General features: G+C 36.5%; 1 protein-coding gene across 3 annotated transcripts in view; it reads left to right on the top strand.

The window, feature by feature from the left end:
- LOC106883815 (uncharacterized) overlaps nucleotides 1–20,000 on the top strand; it is a 1,126,149-nt gene that overhangs the window by 419,807 nt on the left and 686,342 nt on the right. For 2 of the 3 annotated variants that reach the window (XM_089358746.1, XM_089358745.1), the window contains exon 3: nucleotides 10,822–10,904. The exons of the other annotated variant lie outside the window; for it this stretch is intronic. In XM_089358746.1, the coding sequence (XP_089214872.1) occupies nucleotides 10,822–10,904 (83 nt within the window). The remainder of the gene's footprint in view (nucleotides 1–10,821; nucleotides 10,905–20,000) is intronic. 3 annotated transcript variants of the gene reach the window in all.

Genomic DNA, 20,000 nt, shown 5'->3' on the forward strand with positions numbered 1-20,000 from the left:
ATATATATATATATATAAATTCATTTAACACAAGCACAAACGCGCACACATACACACACACACACACTCTCTCTCTCTCTCTCTCTCTCTCTCACACGCTGACACCACGAACACACATTCATACAGCGCCATTAGTTGTAACAGTAGCAAGATTAGATTAACATAGCAACCTGTGTATCATACCTAACATAAATACATAGCAAAAGCAAACTTACAGCGGTATTATTCCTTAATGTTGTATGTAATGTAACTTCAATCGTGTTAGGAAAATTGACAGTGACATTCCTGATATTTCTAGCTTTCTTAGCGATGACCCAAACACCCGAATATACATAAACAATGGAAGATGAAACAAGTGACAGATTGAGATTGTCATTTGAAACTGTTCTGATAAGTTGCACTACAGTATAAATACAGCGTATAAGCACGTTCATACGGATCCGTGATATGTAACAAATGCAATATTAGATTAAGATAGCTAGCTGTGTTTCATACTTAATGTAAATTGATCGCACTGATACAGACTTTTAAAACGGGTCTGAAATTGGTGGCACTGAGAAACTTTTTCAAGCTCTATTCTCTCTACGAATATATCTACAAAAATTAAAATTCTACATTTAACAGACTTATGGGCCATAAATTGTCGAGGTTTTCGTTCTTTTACGCCCCCTTCCTTGTATGCACACTCTATCGCTTGTTTACACAGATGGTAATCTTTCCAGGTACGGTAGACTACTGCCAACATTAGGGTCGATAAAGCTGGCATATAGCCACAAACCTCGGAGGGCAGCTCATACAAATTAGTTGATTTACCTTTTGCACATTCACTTAAATCTGTCAGAGTTTAAGCTGCTTATTTTAGCTTTCTCCTATTCTTCACTTTCCATCTTGGTGCTAAATCCAGTTGTCTCCAGTCTCCAGGTGTCTCCAAACAAATGGACACAATGGTGGTAGAAAACTGTATGGAACCAAGTTTTTTGTTGTTGGCACTCCGTCGCTTACGACGTCGAGGGTTCCAGTTGATCCGATCAACGGAACAGTCTGCTCGTGAACTTAACGTGCAAGTGGCTGAGCACTCCACAGACACGTGTACCCTTAATGTAGTTCTCGGGGATATTCAGCGTGACACAGTGGGACAAGGATGACCCTTTGTATTACAGACACAGCAGAAACAGGAAGTAAGAATGAGAGAAAGTTGTGGTGAAAGAGTACAGAAGGGTTCGCCACCATCCTCTGCCGGAGCCTCGTGGAGATTTAGGTGTTTTCGCTCAATAAACACTCACAACGCCCGGTCTGGGAATCGGGACCGCGATCCTATGACCGCGAGTCCGCTGCCCTAACCACTGGGCCATTGCGCCTCCACAATGGAACAAAGTAGCTTATACCTATCATAGTCCGTTGAAAACATGTGCTGAAAGACCATCGACCCACTTCCGATCGCTAGTGTCCGCAAACATGCTCCTTAGTTCTGACAAGGCAAATAATATTTCGTCAAAGAAAGTGACGTGTGAATTTTTTTCTTATTACATATTACGTTGTCTTTTTACATTGGCTCTTCAAAACTGGCTTGAACCCGGGTTATTTGCTTTCTAATGCAATTCTTTTGCTATATCTTATTGATTCTGCTTTCATGTCTCGCTAAACACGTTCACATAACTAGTCACCGACATGATAAAATGTTTTCTAACTACATTAAATTTTACTTAATTTTCTATGAAAGCAGTTTGTGCTAAAAATATTTCATACAAAATGCTTTATAATTTAGTTACAAAGTCTGCAATTTTGGATGAGGGGTTTTGCCGATCCCATGAAGTTCAGTACTTAACTGTTATTTTATTTTATTGAACCCAAAGGATGAAAAGCAATGTTGAGTTCTGCGGTATTTGAATTCTGAATGTAAAGAGCCGGAATAAATGTCGCAAAGCAATTATAGTTTCGACATTTTTTTTCCACTTTAAAATACTTAATTTGCAATGCAATACGTTAAGACATATTAAATTAAAAACCAGATACACAAAATAATAATAAAAAACAAACAATCAGAAGCACGTAAATGTACCAAAACAAAAAAAAAACTACAAAAAATGAGATGAAGCATATAAGTGAGAATATGGAAAACATGATTAAAGAAATACAAAATAAACACTTCAGATGGTAAATACCGTTAAACTTCTGCGTGCTTCATAACTTATCGGAGTCAATTTCGCACAGCAATCTCCCAAGCTCTTCAATAAAATCTGAGACTAGATCATCTGGGAATGACACACAACCATTTCATTCTCAGTCTAAGTTACATTAGCAGTTTTATGAAAAGTGGAGATCTCAATTGCCTCTAAAGTATGAGCTCACAGAGAGATAATAGAGTATGTACGTTTAGTATTTTTAGTAATTTTAGAATTTTCAATCTAATGAGAGTATAATTACAAAATCAAAGTCAATTAAATATGGGTGCGTGTGTATGTGTGTATGTACCACGCACACACTAGCACTGACCACTTCCCAGCCCCATATCCACACACCTACACATACACACACACACATGTCAAGGTCACCAGCCCTCTTCCACACGCACATACATGCTCTCTTATACACACGCACGCGCACCTTCATTTTGGGATCACCATTACGTTATTATCTTCCCTTCTTCCTAGCTCTCCTGTGTGACCCCTCTGTCCGACATTCGCCATGATAGATCACTAGCCACTACACATTCTTTATTTTCTCCTTGTTTCTTTCTGTGTTCCTTTCTGTGGAAGAGCGTAGGCTCGAAACGTTACAGACTTTTTCACTTCCTGAGCGTTAAACTAATACATCTGCTTCTTGTCTACACCAGCTGTCTTCGTCTTTTGTCTTTTTTTGTGAATTCTCCCCTACACACACACACACACACACACACACACATATATATATATACATACATACACACACACACACACACACACACACACATATATATATATATATATATATATATATATATATAAATATAAGGATAGGGTTAGGGTAATGTGTATATATATATATATATATATAGGGAGAGGGTTAGGGTTATGTGTATATATATATATATATATATATCTGTGTGTGTGTGTGTGTGTGTGTGTGTGTGTGTGTGTGTGTGTGTGTGTATATGTACAGAAATATATATCCTTGTTTGTGTTTCAAATGTTCGGAATACAAAAGACAAAGACCGGTGATGGAACAACAAGCAAATGTACTTGTCCGACGCTCAGGAAGTATGGAAATGTCTTCGACATTTAGAGAGAGAGAGAGAAAGAGAGAGAGAGAGAGAGAGAGAGAGAGAGAGAGAGAGAGAGAGAGAGAGAGAGAGAGAGAGAGAGAGAGAGAGAGAGAGAGAAATTGAGAGTAGATTATCGCAGTTCTTTAGATAACAATTGAACGCTTCTTTTGTAAAAATATTCATAGACGTCAATGAAGACAGCCTATGAAAATTTTCATCCATACACACTATATGATTCTTCAAAATAACACATTGAAGTGTTCTAAATCACAATAATTCTGATGTAATAGTATGAATGAATAATCTCTACTACTAACAAAAGTTATGAGTTGCTACATCTGTGAGTTAAATCCCCCGAAAGTAACATTTCAACTGCACTTCCTCTAGTCCAGGAATCAGCAAACTCCTAATGTCATAGGCGTCTTTATGAGATCGTTGATGATTTATCGACTCACCATCATGTATATTTCTAAATCGAAATAAAAAACTATATTTAATAAAACAAATTCTTACATTAAAACAATAATTTCTTCGGTCTTTTGGATCGTTACCGTTTAAGAAGTATTCAAAGGATATTTTCAGAAATATATATAAGGGTAAGCACATTTATGTTGAGGTTGCTGCTGTACTCCGTCTCCGAATCGTGGGTTTAATGGTTTACCTGGTGATTAAACAAATCTGTAAGTGTCTTGGCCCATTCCACCACGACACGAAATGGATAAAAAACGATAAAAATTCAGTCATATTGATATAGTCGGAATATTTAATGTGAAATATGTGTTTAGAGAATACTAAGTTATTGGATCGATATTTAGTTCCATACTAGTAAGTTTTAGCCTTAAATACCCTTACTGTTTCAGATTCAGTTTGGAAATACTTCCACAACCTTAATACTAAAAGTCATTTCAAGTGTTTATGGACCCCTTGGATAGCCACATAGATCCCCACCTAAGTGGTCAATATTAGCCACTTTGTTGACCTTTGCTCTATCGAGAGGTACTATTATTGTTTTGGTCGTCATGGATCTCTATGTATTTTATTGTGGAAGCGGGTATCTACAGGGTTTATCGATTCAATAAAAGATTGAATGGATACACAGACAATCGGTTCTAAGGATAAGGTTAAAATGCTGAGAATAAAATCGATTACAGTAGATATATATTTGTTCATCGCTGATTCATTCTTCCCTGATCCTGAATAACATGGTACGCTGTGAACAAACAGTGTTACGATTATCACGTTTTGATCTCTAATAACAGGTGTCGGCGATCAGCCAGAGATTCTGCATGAGCCGCAAAGGCATGCATCAGTGGCCATCCACAATGACCAGGACAGTTTGATCAGGACACAATAATCAGAACGAAATCTAACTCCCATTATACGTTATATTATTAATTTAATACTGATTAATTTAACACAGTTCTTTTGACATCAGACACCAATTATAAACGAGAATAGATATATTACAAAATTGCGTGGAATAAGGGATGTTAAATCATACAGCTCGTAGTATAAGACTGATGAGTGAAAAACACTTTGGATTATGCTTAAACACACACACACTCACTTTTATATATACATATTAAATATTATGTGCACTGAAATATATAATAAGTTGGATTATGCCTTTACACATTGAATATTAAAGACTAACCTTGTTAATTTCTATAAGATCTGTCTTCATTTTAGGAATAATATTGTAGGTATAATTACTTATGAAGTATCATTGATATCTGGAAATTTAAACCACGTCACGCTAGTAGTTGGCTGAGAAAACTTTGAGTGAAAATATGACAATAGTCCTTTCTGAAGGTCATAACTAAAAGCGACTTCTTATTTAATCATATGTCCAGGCCCATGATCATGAACATGTGAACATGTTTTTAATGTACGTGACTTGTATCTACATTAACTCATAAAGGGAAAGAATACAATTATTTTAGCTGCAGGGTTGCATACGTTTGTAAATAGTTGCTAGCGGAATTTGTTATCAATTTGATAGTATATTGAATAAACATGCAGATTGCACGGACATTTTCTATAAATGTTTCCAATACTAAAGAGCAACAACAACAACAACAACAACAACAACAACAACAACAACAACAACAACAACATTATAAAATTGTTAAGCCCCTGATCAAACAGCCGATTAAATTTCTATCAGGAAAATGTCATTCTGTATGTCGTTTTAAATTTTCAGCGTTTTTAATTCGATAAAAACATCTGAAATCTGCAAACCAAATTTTCATATGAAAATGTTCGGAAGAATATGAAAAAATGAAGGAAAATGTTTTGTCTATTATCAAGTTTATTTGCTTCGGGACAACATATACCAAAAACATCATATACATTCATATCGAAGTGAAGGTTTATTCAATATGTTTCTATGCCCTTCAGTGTAAATTCCTACAATGCAGTGAAAAATCTTCAAAATCGTTAACGCATCAAATAATATTACCTTTACGCATAATACTTCTTCACGATTATATTTTCGTTTTAGTTATTTATTTTTTTTTTTTTATCGTATGGAAATGTCTAATAAAGTGTTAATACAACAACCTTGTTGATGTCATTTGCTCCATATGTGAAAATTTTACTTCCATCTACACTTCATATTTAATATTTCTTTCCTCATAGTGTCTTTGAGAAAATATTTGTTTATACTTTGTCCTAATTCGTAAATAACCTAATGTCGGTTTGATGCATATATGCGTGTATGATATACAAGTATGTAAATGTATATGAATGCATGTATATATATATATATATATATATATATATATATATATATATATATATACACATACATACTAGTAGAAAGACCACCCTCCGGGCGGTTTTGTGCTGGACTCTCGATGATATTTTCACATGTGATTCCCAATTCTAATAATTTTTCACCAAAAAGGTAAACAATGAACACCTACACTGCTAGAAATAAGAGGTGAATTGCTCTGTTGCTGCTGTGAACGCACATATAATTCTCTATATACAGTAAAATGGATGGTAATTAATATACCTACTTGTTGAGAGAAGTGTTAGAGGATTAGTTAGCACCAGCGTTAGCTCGCTGTTGAGGAACTGTGGACTACCTGTGAAGGAGAGAAAAGAGGTTGTCAAAAGATTGTCGGAAGCCGCTCAGAATGTAAAACATTACATGTCTGAAGAAAGAAGAGGTGTGATGCAGCAAGGACGTGCATTGGAGATAAAAGAACCAATTGTCCCAGAGTTGTAGCATCTGACTCTAATGCTAAGACACAAAGTCCGTGCTCATGATCAGAAAGGTTTATTACCGAAATATATGGGTGTCTCTGGGCAGCGCTGGTGTCGTGGTGGAATGGGCCAAGACACTTACATATCTGTTTAATCGCCAGGTAAACCATCAAACCCACGATTTCGGAGACGGAGTACAGCAGCAACCTCAACATAAATGTGCTTACCCTTATATATATATATATATATTTGTGTGTATGTGCGTGTGTGCGTATGTGAGTGTGTGTGTGTGTGTGTGTGTGTGTGTGTGTGTGTGTGTGTGTGTGTGTGTGTGTGTGTGTGTGTGTGTGTGTGTGTAGCTTACATTTTCCTTAAATTAAGATCAAGAAAACGTACTCCATCTGGTGAGAGGTAAATATTGCTTAATGCACACAATAGATAGTTATGAGCTACCAATGATTTCATTCTTCGATATTGAAGTTACAAATCTGGACTTGTATAGACGCTAGGGTTGCTTTAAAACCTGCCTAGGTACTACATTTAGTGTATGAAACTATTTGTATCTCATAACTATATACTGTGTACATTAAACAACATATCATATATATAATGTATATAAAAGGTTTTGATATTGAGAAGACCCAAAGGCAGGTAAGGCTATGTAAGTGTTACAGAAGGACTGCTGTTAAACTTCCGGTTCAATAAAAGTATGAGTGAGGAGTTTAAGGCGGGTCTTGTGTGAGCGTCTATATGTTAAATAAAATAGGATTACAAGACCAAGGCAATGTGATATTTCTAGGAGATATATAAAGAGAAAGGTGGTCTTGCTGCTGTTTCAGGGAAATAAATGATAACCCATCATCAGAGTTAAGAGAGTTTCCCTTTTATACTTTTTGAATCTCTCCCTTTCCAAAATAACCTCTTATATAATGAACTCTTACTAATTCCTTCTATTGAAAATCTCCTAACTCGTCTATGATGATGGGATATCATTTATGTCCCTGAAGGAACTGTAAGACCACCTTTCTCTTTATAAACGTCCTAGAAATATCACATTGCGTTGGACTTGTTATTCTATTTTATTTAACAAATATATATATATATATATATATATATATATATATATATATGTGTGTGTGTGTGTGTGTGTGTGTGTGTGTGTGTGTGAGTGTGTGTGTGTGTGTGTGTATGTGTGTGTGTGTGTGTGAGTGTATCTATCTATCTATCTATCTATCTATCTATCTATCTATCTATATCTATCTATCTATCTATCTATATATATATATATATATATGATTGCCGTATTCCCCGTCCGTATGCTATTACAAGTATGATTCGCAAAATCCGTGGATTTTAGCGGGAATATTAATAGATATGTTCTTTTCTCAGGCAGCTTTTGCTGAGGAACAGTTAGCATTCCGGGCAACATGCTTAACGGCATTTCGTCCGACTTTACGTCCTTATTTGAAATTCCGCCGTGACCAGCCTTGCTATATATCCCTTCGGGGTCACCAAAATCAGTACCAGTTGAGCACTGGTGTCGATATAATCGAATTAACACCTCCTACAAAATTGCTGGCCTTATACCTAAATTTTAAACCAATATGCTACATAGCAATGATGGCGAAATCAACGAAGCGTTGTGCCCCTATATGTTCTTCAAACCGCAATGGATGAGAATGAAGCCAAACTTCAAACAATTCCATTGATCCCAGAACTGAATAGTTTTAGTATTGATTGACTTGAATTTATCTTTATTTTTCATCATTTTGAAATGCTTCCTTCTAGCGTCTTTCTGTTTTACATATTAAAAATATTTAACAGCAGTGCACGGTGTTTGAAATACTGACATATTATTTATAATGGAAATGAGCCGACGACTCGAATGCGTCTAAATTGGTTACATATATTTTAAATGCTGCTCAATGAATCTTGCGCTCGATTTGCTATAATACATATAACCTCTTTTAATAAAGATTTTTTTGCTGTCATTTCTAACGAGTACATCATCACTTGGCATCCAGTCAAGTTAATATTTTTTTCCGGGACGCTTTGCCTTTTATATCGGTCAGCTCGATGTCAAAGAGCTTAACGCTTATTGTATACAGTTTATGTGTGTGTGTATGTATATATATATATATATATATATATATATATATATATATATATATATATATATATATATATACATATATATATATATATATATATGTGTGTGTGTGCGTGTGTGTGTATTGTATATATATATATATATATATATATATATATATATATTGTGTGTTTGTATATACATATACATACATATATATATATATATATATATATATATATATATATATATATATATATATATATATATATATATATATAGGGTAAGCCAAAGTTACCAACACTGACAGAATATTGCGATATGTAGGCATAATCTGGTGGTTTCAGCTTTTTGGACCAACTGTATTTTTACAATTCTTGGCCTCTGCCCACACTGTATTCTCTTTATTCTCTTTATATGTTACCGGTTTCCCACAGTTTCACAGCCGGCATTAGGCTGTTTATGTTCTCGTAAGTTTGCAATTCGGGAAAATGAGGCTGATAGAATATGTAAAATACACCAGTACAATGATCAGTAAAACCCCTTCAAATTATTGCAACAGTTTAGCCACATTTCAGTGACTGAGACAGATAAAATAATAAAAGACTACAAAATACTGCCTCACAGCTAGCTTGTGGAATAAAATCGAAATCATTAGATTGTAATGATTGGGTATTGACCCTAAAGTCATATTTATTCCCCCATATGGGAACTTTGAAATCATCTTGGGGGTCCGAAGTAAATTTTATTTATTCATTGAATGTGAGAAATTCTATTTTTATTTGAGTCGGATTATGAATGGCGGTGGGTTCTGAGTTGATGACACGTGACTAAATACCATCTTTATACCGTTTTTAGTTTTCCTTTCAAGAACTCTTGTTTTCTTTCACATCGTTCTCAAATCACACAACTTTTGGTTTGGTTCCCTTCTTTTTTGTTCTGGCAACATGTCAATGAAAAAAAGAAAAATGTTTTTTCTTTGCTATTTGTATTTCTTTATACGTATACAAATTTCTTGCTTTTTTTTTCACGTAAAATTTAAATGTAAATTCTGTAAATTATAAATTGACGAGGCGCAAGCTAAAAAGAAAAAAAAATCTATTTGATGTTATCAACGGCACTCTGTAATGAATATTTTCAAAGTAAAGCTATTTCAAGGCAATAATTGAATATTAACTGAGAACTCTGTCACAAAACCACGACAATAATAAGAAAATCGATATTTCCATCTCTCTACCCACTCCCTACCATCACTCTTCTCTCTTCCCCCTCTTCTCTCTTCTCCCTCTCTTCTCTCTCTACCAAAATAATGAAAATTAATTGATTATGTATAAAACAAATTATCTGAGGCTGATCTTCAGATCGAAACAATACTAAAGGCAGCAATATAATAACGGTATTGCAAAATTAATATATACAGAGAACGCAATTTAGTTTGCGTTTCGTTATTCAAAAAAACCCACCTCGGAAAAGCAAGAACACAAAAAATTTTTAAAAAACAGAAAAAAAAAACAAAAAGCAAAATGAAGACTGAATGAAAAAACCGAATTCTTGATTTCAATGTGCTAAATTTTATTGGCCGATCCCGCGGCAGATATTTAATATCTTTGTTGAAGTTTTATCAGATGTGGATGGATAAAACAACCTACAGGTGTCTGGTCGCTGATAAATGCTCATACGATGTTTGAAATACGAGAGTCAGAAATATGTTGAAAGTTCTATGATATAGTGTCAAGTCTATTCTTAATATTAGCTTAGATGTCTAATAAAAATCTATATGGTGGAGAGGCTGTGCTCATTGATATTAATAAATTGCATTTATTTATGATTTCTCATATTGGTCTACGGTTAGACATTGGGTGGTGTGCGTTATGAAATCGATTTTATTGACCTCAGGAGGAGAAAAGATAGAGACAACCTAAACAGGATTTGAACTCAAAATATTTATGTCAGTAGATTTATGTGGGGGTAATAATGAAATGATTTAGAGTAATGACTGTGTGCTTTTGAATATTTGTTATTAAGGTCCTGTTGATTGTATTTAAGGCCATGTAGTTGATGACGCTTTGGGAATGCGGTTCATAGTGTTGGTCTGGATTACTCTGCATTTGCATTTGTTGAGGTGTTTGTAGTATTGATGGTGTTTATAGTGTTGGAGATGTTTGTAATTGTGTTGGTGTACAGTGTGTAGGTGTGTAATGGTTACTTTTTGTGTCTCCTCTTCTAAACACTGGTACTGCGCTTTTCATTTTGTATTTTTTCTTGTTTTTTCCCCTAGGATACATTATGGTGGTTTTCGCAAACTATTTTCCTCGCCAAACGAGTTTTCACTGTCGGAGAAATTTGTGGCAGAGGCCAGAGGTATGTCTGCACAGTCACGTATTTCTAAGCTGGTTATCTGGATGCCTGTTGAAGATGAGGCTTCTTTCCGTTGAGAGGGTGCAGATGACGTTATTGTTGTACTATCGGTAGCGGTTAGGGTTCGCTCTTTCTATTGCTCCTGTTGTTGTTTCGGAGGCTGCTACTCTTCGTACTGATGTTGATGTTGTGTTAGAGGTGTCTACAGCAGCGGGTTTTTTCTTTTTCTTTGCATGGGACAGAAAGCCTTTAAGTGGCTTGTTTTGCTACAAATATGGCATCTCAGAATTCTACCTTCAACTTCTACGAATAGAAGTGTACCATTGAGAAGGTTGATCAGGTCAGGGATTGCATTGATATTGTCATATCGGCGTGTGTCAATAATTCCATTCCCATATTTGACCAGTTTTCCTTTCCCATTTCATGGACATAGAGAATTATAGTTTTATTCTCTATGCCGTATTTTACGACTGCCACAAGGAAAGAGATGTCCACTTCTGATGTTACTTCTGCTGCCTTTATTTTAACAACCCTCTGACCAATGTATGTCGAAATCAGGCTCATATTGTCAGTTGTGAGTGTTGTTGTTGCACATTCTTTAGATTTTTCTTCAGTTGGGAATCCCACCTCAACTGTTTCAAAGCTCCTCTGCAGGTGACATACGTTTTTAACCCACAGACTGGTCCTATGCATTTTTTGATCTGGGCCTGCGTAATTCACATCCGTCTTTGGATTGTTATTGAAATATATTAGTATTTAATTGTTGATTTGTTGTATCTTCCTGTATTTCCTTTGGCTAATTTATAAATACTATTTTACCATCTTTTGTTAAGTATGCTTTGGAGTCATTTGACATTTTCTGGGACGTGCCAACTTTTCCACTCAACGATATCCTTGTGTGAAACCGTTCCCATTTTCTTTAGAAATAATAATAGCCGCTGTTTTCGTCGTATTAATGTTTGTATTGGTGGTGGCGGTGATAGTGGTGGTGGTGGTGGTGGTGGTGATAGCGTTTGTGGTGATAATGGTGGTGGTGTTGGTGATAGTTTTGGTGATATGGGTGGTGGCATGATAGTGGTGGCGGCGGTGATAGTGGTGGTGGTGGTGGTAGTGGTGGTAGTGGTGGTAGTGTTGGGGTGATGATAGAGGTCGTGCTTGTGTTATTTTAAATGTTATCCTGCTCGTCACTGTCGCTGTGTGTGAATTGTCTATCGACTATATCAGTTAGTGGTGGGAAATAATGTCATAATGGTTGTTCCAACGGCCATCATATCACTCGATTTGAGGGAATATTGCTATTTTTGTTTTGAAATCTGAAATTTAAAAATCTCGCCAAAACATTTCGCGGTCAGCAAAGTGAGCTGGTTAATTTAGTAAGCCATCCAACAAAGATTCGAATACCAAACGATGAAACTGTAGATTTCAAAGAAAACTTACCAGCCACGAACAAGCGCCTTCTCTTTCAACCATGTAATAACAACAACAACAACAGCTGCAACAACAACAACAACAACAACAACAACAACAATAATAATGATAATACTAATAATAACAACAACAATAACAACTGCAGCAGCAACAACATCAACAACAATAATAATGATAATAATAATAATATTGGGCAAATTGGCCCAAAAACATGTGAATTACTATAAAAGGAAAACGAAACAATCTCATGTATTATGAATGAGTGAGTGAGTGTAGCAAACCTGCCCAAAAGCACTACAAAAGGAGTCACGATAACGTGGCTAAGTTTGTTCACCGGAGACAATGTGAAATGTACGGCCTGGACAGAGAAAGAAACGGTACGAACATGAAACAGAAGGAGTCACCGAGGACAATAATTATAAGATAGTGTTGGGTTTTATAAACGTATGTGAACCCCTAATCAGTGCTCGGATAACAGATTTTGTTGTGGTAGATCGGGAAAAAGGAAACCAAGATTATAGATATTGCTACACCAGGGGGTACTCGCATAAGTGAGAGATAACTAGAAAATATTGAAAATTACAAATTACTAAAAGACGGAATTCCAAGAATATGGACTATAACGTGCGTGTCTGTCATCGCAGTAGTTGTGGGCGCACACGGAGCACTAGCAACCAAATTCGAGAAATATGTCAGAGAAATCGGCATTGAAATGAGAGCAGAGCAGGCCCCAAATACTGCTCTGCTGGGGACAGCTAGGATTTTGATATTGGCACTTGAGTATTGAATGTTTTTCACTATAATTAACAACCAAGTATCAAAGCTTATAATGTGTTGAAGGAGACCCTGTGAGACCTCTGAAAAAAGGCAGTTGTCTGCTCTTACAGAATCAACCAGAGTAAACCAGACCGAACGCTCTGAGAAGTAAAACAACAGTGATGATAATGATATTTTTATCTTTTCTTCAAATTTTGGCATGAGGCCAGCAAGTGCGGTGGAATGGTTAAGTCGATTACATCGACCCGAGTGCTCAACTTACCTACCGACGCTGAAAGGTTGAAAAGCAAAGTCGACTTCAGCGGAATTTTAACTCAGAACGCCAAGGCAGAAGAAATGCCGATAATAATGATTATGATGATGATGATGATGATGATGGTGATGACGACGACGATGATGATGATAATGATTATAACGATGATTATGATGATGATGATGATGATGATGATGATGATGATGATGATGATGATGACAATGACGACGACGACGATGATGATGATGACAATGACGACGATGATGATAATGATGATGACAGCAAGGATTATTTCAGTTTTCTTTTCTTTTTGGCAAAGGAGCAGCAGATCAGGGTCTCATTATAAGGACAATTTACCCTTTGTTCTGAGGTCTACGTAAAAGATTAGGCAAAGAAAGACACTGGTAGGAAAAATGAGATAGAAATATATATATTGCACAAAGTATTTGAGCCCATGAATGATGAAATCCTCCTGAAACAGGGCAATCTTCAACTAGCTTCGATCAATGAATCCTACAGTTTTAGGATCACAATGAACACTAACGGCACAAGTCTCACCCAGTTGCTGTTCTCCAATCTGCAATTAGGCTCAATCACCCTAACCATTTTTACCACACTCATCCACCCATCTTTTGATATATTCACTGGGAGAGAGTACTTTCCTCTCTACTCTCACTTTCATTTCCAAGTGGAACTTAAAGACATCTATAGAGACTTCACCAAAGAGGAAAGTGCGTGTCCTTAATCGTTTCAGCCGTATCCATCATACGACCTATTCAGCCATAGCTACAAAACAGAGAAACACTGTCTGTTTTGCCTTGTTGTAGATGGGTGGATAGATGATAGAGATTATATCATCTGACGCCTCTGTAATTATTACTAGTTTTAAGGAGACTGATATATTGTTTACTATATGTATAATTAATTTTCAGTATGTCAAACACAGAATCTGTATTTCGTGTCCTACTTTGATCATTAAAATACACCGTGAATTTGCGAATCTCACAGCATCTCAGTCAAGCCTCGTTGACCGTAATGTCATGCTTGCGTGGCTTTTTCTGTACTGCAATAATATCAAATTACTAACGTAGGGATATTGTTCCTAATTCCCTCCCTGAATATGTCCTACGAAAAAAGTTCAAAATTTTTGCTTCATTGACGTCCACACAATCCTGCTCTCCCACATTACTATTTCTATTTTCTAAAATATTACTAATCAATATTAGTAATCAATATTAACATAGACCACAACAGCAATAATAAAATAACACGAATAATTGTCATCATTGGTCATTAATCACGCAGCACCGTAACAAAATTCTAATATATCTCTCATTAGTGAAAGATAATTCTCCATAGCTAAAAAACAATTACCAGTAGGAACAGATATGACTCTGTGGTTAAGAATCTTGCTTTGCAGTCGCTCTGTCTCGGGTTTAGTTCCACCCTTTGGCTCCGTAGACAAGTGTGTTCTAGTATAGCCCAGGGGTTATCAATAGCTAGTGAATTTGGTAAACGGAAACCGTGTGGAAACCCGTCGTATATATGTGTGTATGTGTTTATATTTATATATACATATGTGTATGTGCCGTTGTCTGTATTTATCATCCTCCACATCTTGACAACCGGTGTTGGTTAATTTACAGGTCAGTGATTTAGGGTGTCAGCAAAATCGACCGATAGTATAAATGTGAGCCTTAAAAGAAAGACAAAAACCCTAAGTACTATGGTTATCTTGGTTGGCCAAACCTCTTCACGGCGGTGCTCCAGTATGGTCGCAATAACTGACAGAAATAAAAGGCGGAAAATAACAGATTAACAATATAACAAACCGTGAGAATTACACCGCAGTGTGAACAGACATTAATTGTTCGTATCCTCTTTAGTATTTTTAGCCAAAATATGTAACCATAAAAAAACTCACTCAACACAGTTGTAAATATTACGATAGTAAGGGATAGCTGTTCACTTTAAACAGTAACAGACGTGTAAAACTGACGTGTTTCGTTGGTTTCCAGGGCATTGCTCTATTTTAGTCGGATTACACTGGCAGGAAATTTGTTTTTTCATCTGACTGATCTTATGAGAACTGAACACAAGCAGGAATTCAGCAATGATCCGTTAAAGAGAAGCCATTTTATCGATATTATAATAAAAATATTTAAAAAATTATAACTTTGTCGAAAGAGGGAAAGCAGCATTCATAGTATTTTTTTTCTTCAGAGCCTATAAAACTAATGGAAGGAGATGGAGAGAGGAAGGTTATCTCCTTATCCTCAAATCACAGACTTGGTTCTAATGCTTCCAACAGAGTGGACTCCGCTAAAGGCATTCACGTGTAAAGTGATGGTGTGAAACGAGGCGAAAGTGTATGTTTATTACTCATAAAAAATTAGCATCCGTTCCAAGAGTGGGCTGCCGTCCATAAAGGCTCAGGCGATCAAATTTTGCACGAAATTTAAACACAAGGTGAAGCAGTAGTACCATACAACTGTTCGAAATGATGCAGAGTTGCGAAGTGAAATTCTTAATGGCATATTCATGTGTACACCCGACAAATTCTCAACAAATTAACTTATATCCTCTCTGAGTTAAAAGTCAATGGTAACAATAGTAATTACTAGGCAATCTCGTCTAAGCTCTCTTTTTCTCAGCCCTAAGTTTGGCTAACTTTATCAAATCTATTCTAGACACACATCTATTGCTCAATCCTTTTCGCTACTCACTTACGAAAATCTGTTTCTCTCTCGTAATTTTTACATTTTACAATATTTTTTTCCCTCGTTATCATTACTCTTTCTCTCTTGTATATCTATGTTACGTCACGATTTCCTCTCATCTTTCTCATCTCTCTCTCTCTCTCGCTCTCTCGAAGTCACGTCATTTAACCCAAATCTATTCTATTCTTTTAATCCATTACTAATCTTTATCCACTTCTTTTCATTGATTATTCTCTTTTTTATCCTTCTATGATAATACTTTAAATCTCTATATTCTGCACCTCTATATTTTATCTTGAGCATGCGTAGTCCTTGAGCAAATCTCTTGTTTTTACGTTGCTGCAGTTCACGTAGTTGTAATTGATCGACCCGGCGACGGACTGGCGCCCAGTTCAGGCGGGAAGTTGGGATCTTGGTCACTGCTACGCCAAAGAAACCGAATAACTGACCCCATGACTATTAAGACTCGAGACTGTAACGCTCAGGGTTGAAGACATAATCTATGATATTGACCCCAGTTGAAACCCCCTACTTTATGCTATCAATTACTTTGTCGCAATTATTTACTGCTTTACTCAAGCGCCTGATCGACATTTCTTCATTTATTTCATTCTCATCATTCTACATCTCTATCTCTCCCTTTGACAAACCTTACTTCTCACTACAATTATCCCTTAATTTCCATTATCGACCACATCTCACTTCTACGCTTCATTATCTGTTTTTTTTTCTATCCATTTATTCCCCTCTTTTCATTTTATCTCTTAGTTAATTTATGTCTCTTTCTTTCAATCTTTTTTATCAATTTTTTTTACGCTTTCACTCTCTTTGACCGTTCTTTAATTTTAAATTCCTCAAACAAATCCAATAAAAAATTTGCTATTTGTCGTTTCTTTTAGTCTCTCCTGAAACTAAGTCGAAGACAAGAAGCATTCTTTTTCAAAAAATAACATTAAAAAAGCCATTATTATTCAGTATTTTTGTGCCTGTATCAGTCAATTACGTATTGACTGTGAAATCTCATCTCGAATAAATATATAACTACCGAATCCGTCAAGTTCTTTTTGATTCGTATTCTTTCAATGATGTCCCCATCTATCTTTGGATAAAACAGTGAAACAGAAGAGTTCCAAGAAACTAATGACGTTTTATGGAGATGTAAACGAATATAATTTCTTCAAACCATGAAATATGCTTTGTCTGAGATAGAGGAATATATGTATTTCTAACGTTTCGGACAGCTGTCGATATCATTATCGTTGCTGTTATTGTTGCTTTTGTTTTGTTGTCCATCGCCACTACTATTACCAGCAGCAGCAGTATCAGTAGCAGCAGCAGCAGCAGCAGCAACACCACCACCACCACCACCACCACCACAACCACCACCACCACAGGCATTTGTTTGGGTCACCTTTTCTAGACCTTTCTCAGATTTCTGGATGCGCAATGCTATACTAGAAAGGGCTGCTCAGACGCTCTCGAACCCATCGAACCGTACTGCTGTTCTTTCAACTCGACAATGCAGCAACGTTAGATGGGCCCTGAGCCGCTCGCGTGCAGATGCGTGACTGAGCGCTCCCAACCCGTTAAGCCTGCACATATCACCACTATTCCATCGCCGTGGGACTTGAAGAGATATCTGTACGTTTAAATATCTATGCCATACGTTTGTACGACACCTATAGCACCCACCCCTCCCCAAAATCTGATATCAAGTGACAAGATGACTGGGTGGTTATGGAGCTCACATGTTTTATTATCCCGGAATTTAACCGGTCCAGTGGTTTTATATCAGAATGTTCTCCCAGTCTTTGCCCAACCAAAGGCTCACTGCAAGACAGCAATGAAGGATTTGAATTCGGAGTTACCTTCTCCTAGACAGATTGCCTTCCCCACGGCTTTATTAAACCTTGGAGCTCCATCTACCCCTTTAACTACTCCACAAATACACACAAAGCACACAAATCAGATACAATAAAAGGCGTAAAAATACAAATACACACACACACACACACACACACACACACACACACATACACACACACACACACACACACACACACACACATTTATAAAATATCAGTTTCCTCAAAGATGAAAGAGAAAAAAAAAACACGTACACGCAGTATATACACATATATTCAATAATTAAAAATGTAAATCAATATATATTAAGATATATATACACACACACGCCTAACACTCACCCACAGTTCACCACACCAAACACGCTCCATGGTATACACATCCACAATTCAGCTAACTACATACATATGTACATATAATAATTGGATGGCCGTTGACTCTAAAGAGTTCTTCCACCCTTTTTCAGGTCTTGTTTTTAGTCCTGCAAGTTGTCCAATACACACCCTCTTCACCAAGTGGAATTATTAGGAGAGCCGGTTTAGTCGCCAACGACCCGACCATGGGATATTACTGGGTTACATGGTACAAGTAGCGTAAACAACCTGACATCAAGAGGCGGTAAGGTTCTTGCAAAACTTTTACTTCATCGGCTAGCAATGTCGATATGCCCCTCCGTTATCCTCGAAGATCAGTATGGAAGATCGTCAACTCGAGGAGAAATGCATCGAACATCGCATGGCTCTTTACCACGTTTTTCTTGATTTAACAAAAGCCTTCGACACTGTTAATAGGACAGTTCTCTTGACCATTCTTGGTAAACTTGGATATCCACCTCAATTTGTTAACTTGTTTAAGTAACTTCATAGTGATATAAAAGCTCGTCTTAACTTCAATTCATCACTATCGGAACCAATTTCCATCGATAACGGAGTTAAAGAAGGTGATATTGCAGCTCCAAAACTTTTTTTCCATATATTTTTCCACTATCTTGCACGCTTTCTAGGACTCATATCGGCGTCTATATTAGTTTCAGAACCAGATGTAAGGTCTTTGATGTTAAACGCTTCAATGCAAAGTCGAAGACAATCCAGGCCCTTGTTCGAGAACTCCTTTAGACTGATGATGTAGTTCTCGTTGCTCTCACTATGGAGGACATGCAGGCTATATTGGATCTCTTCTCTAGAGCTTGTATTACTTTTGGACTTACCATCAGTCTAAAAAATAAATATCATATTATTTCAGCCACCAGGCAAACTCTATGTGGAACCTAACATCTTTGTCCAGGGTACAAGATTAGATGTGGTTGACTTGTTCATCTACCTTGGCAGCACTTTCTCTGGAGATGGATCCCTTGACTCTAAAATAAATCTGAGAATTGAAAAGGCCAGCAAAGAATTTGGAAGGCTTGAAAATTGTGTGTAGTCTGATAGAGTATCACCCTCAAAATCATGCTTAGTATCTATGAATCTTGAATTTTAACGATCCTCTTGTACTCTTCTGAGACCTGGACGACATATCAGTGCCACATCAATGGTTTAGAAAGTTCCACCAGTCTTGCCTAAGGCGGATACTAGACATCAAATGGATGTCTTTAACACTAGACACTGTTGTTCTTCAGCAAGCTAACACACCCAGTATTGAAATGATCCTCATACGCAATCAGATGCGTTGGGTTGGGCACCTTGCTAGGATGCAAGATGACAGGTTCCAAAAGGAGTTATTTCGCGGGGAATTGCAGTGTGGCAAACGTGCGAGACATAAACCTAAGAAACGTTTTAGGGATGCTGTCAAAAGCAATCTTAAGGTTGAAGTCTGTGAGCAAGATCGATCGGTTTGGAAAAAAATGATTTACAATAGTTTGAAGAACGAATAATTGAACAATCTATCTTGAAACGAGCACTTCGTAGACAGGATTTAACTACAATCTCAGACACTTTCCTACTTAAAAATATTTGTAAGATCTGCAATAGAGTTTGTTTGTCAAGAGCAGGACTTGCTAGTCATATCAGATCTCAAGACAGTATTTATTAATTGAAGAGATGGCCTTCTTCTCTA

This window comes from Octopus bimaculoides, chromosome 10 (assembly GCF_046866305.1).
Source record: "Octopus bimaculoides isolate indiv1 chromosome 10, ASM4686630v1, whole genome shotgun sequence".
Lineage (NCBI taxonomy): Eukaryota > Metazoa > Mollusca > Cephalopoda > Octopoda > Octopodidae > Octopus > Octopus bimaculoides.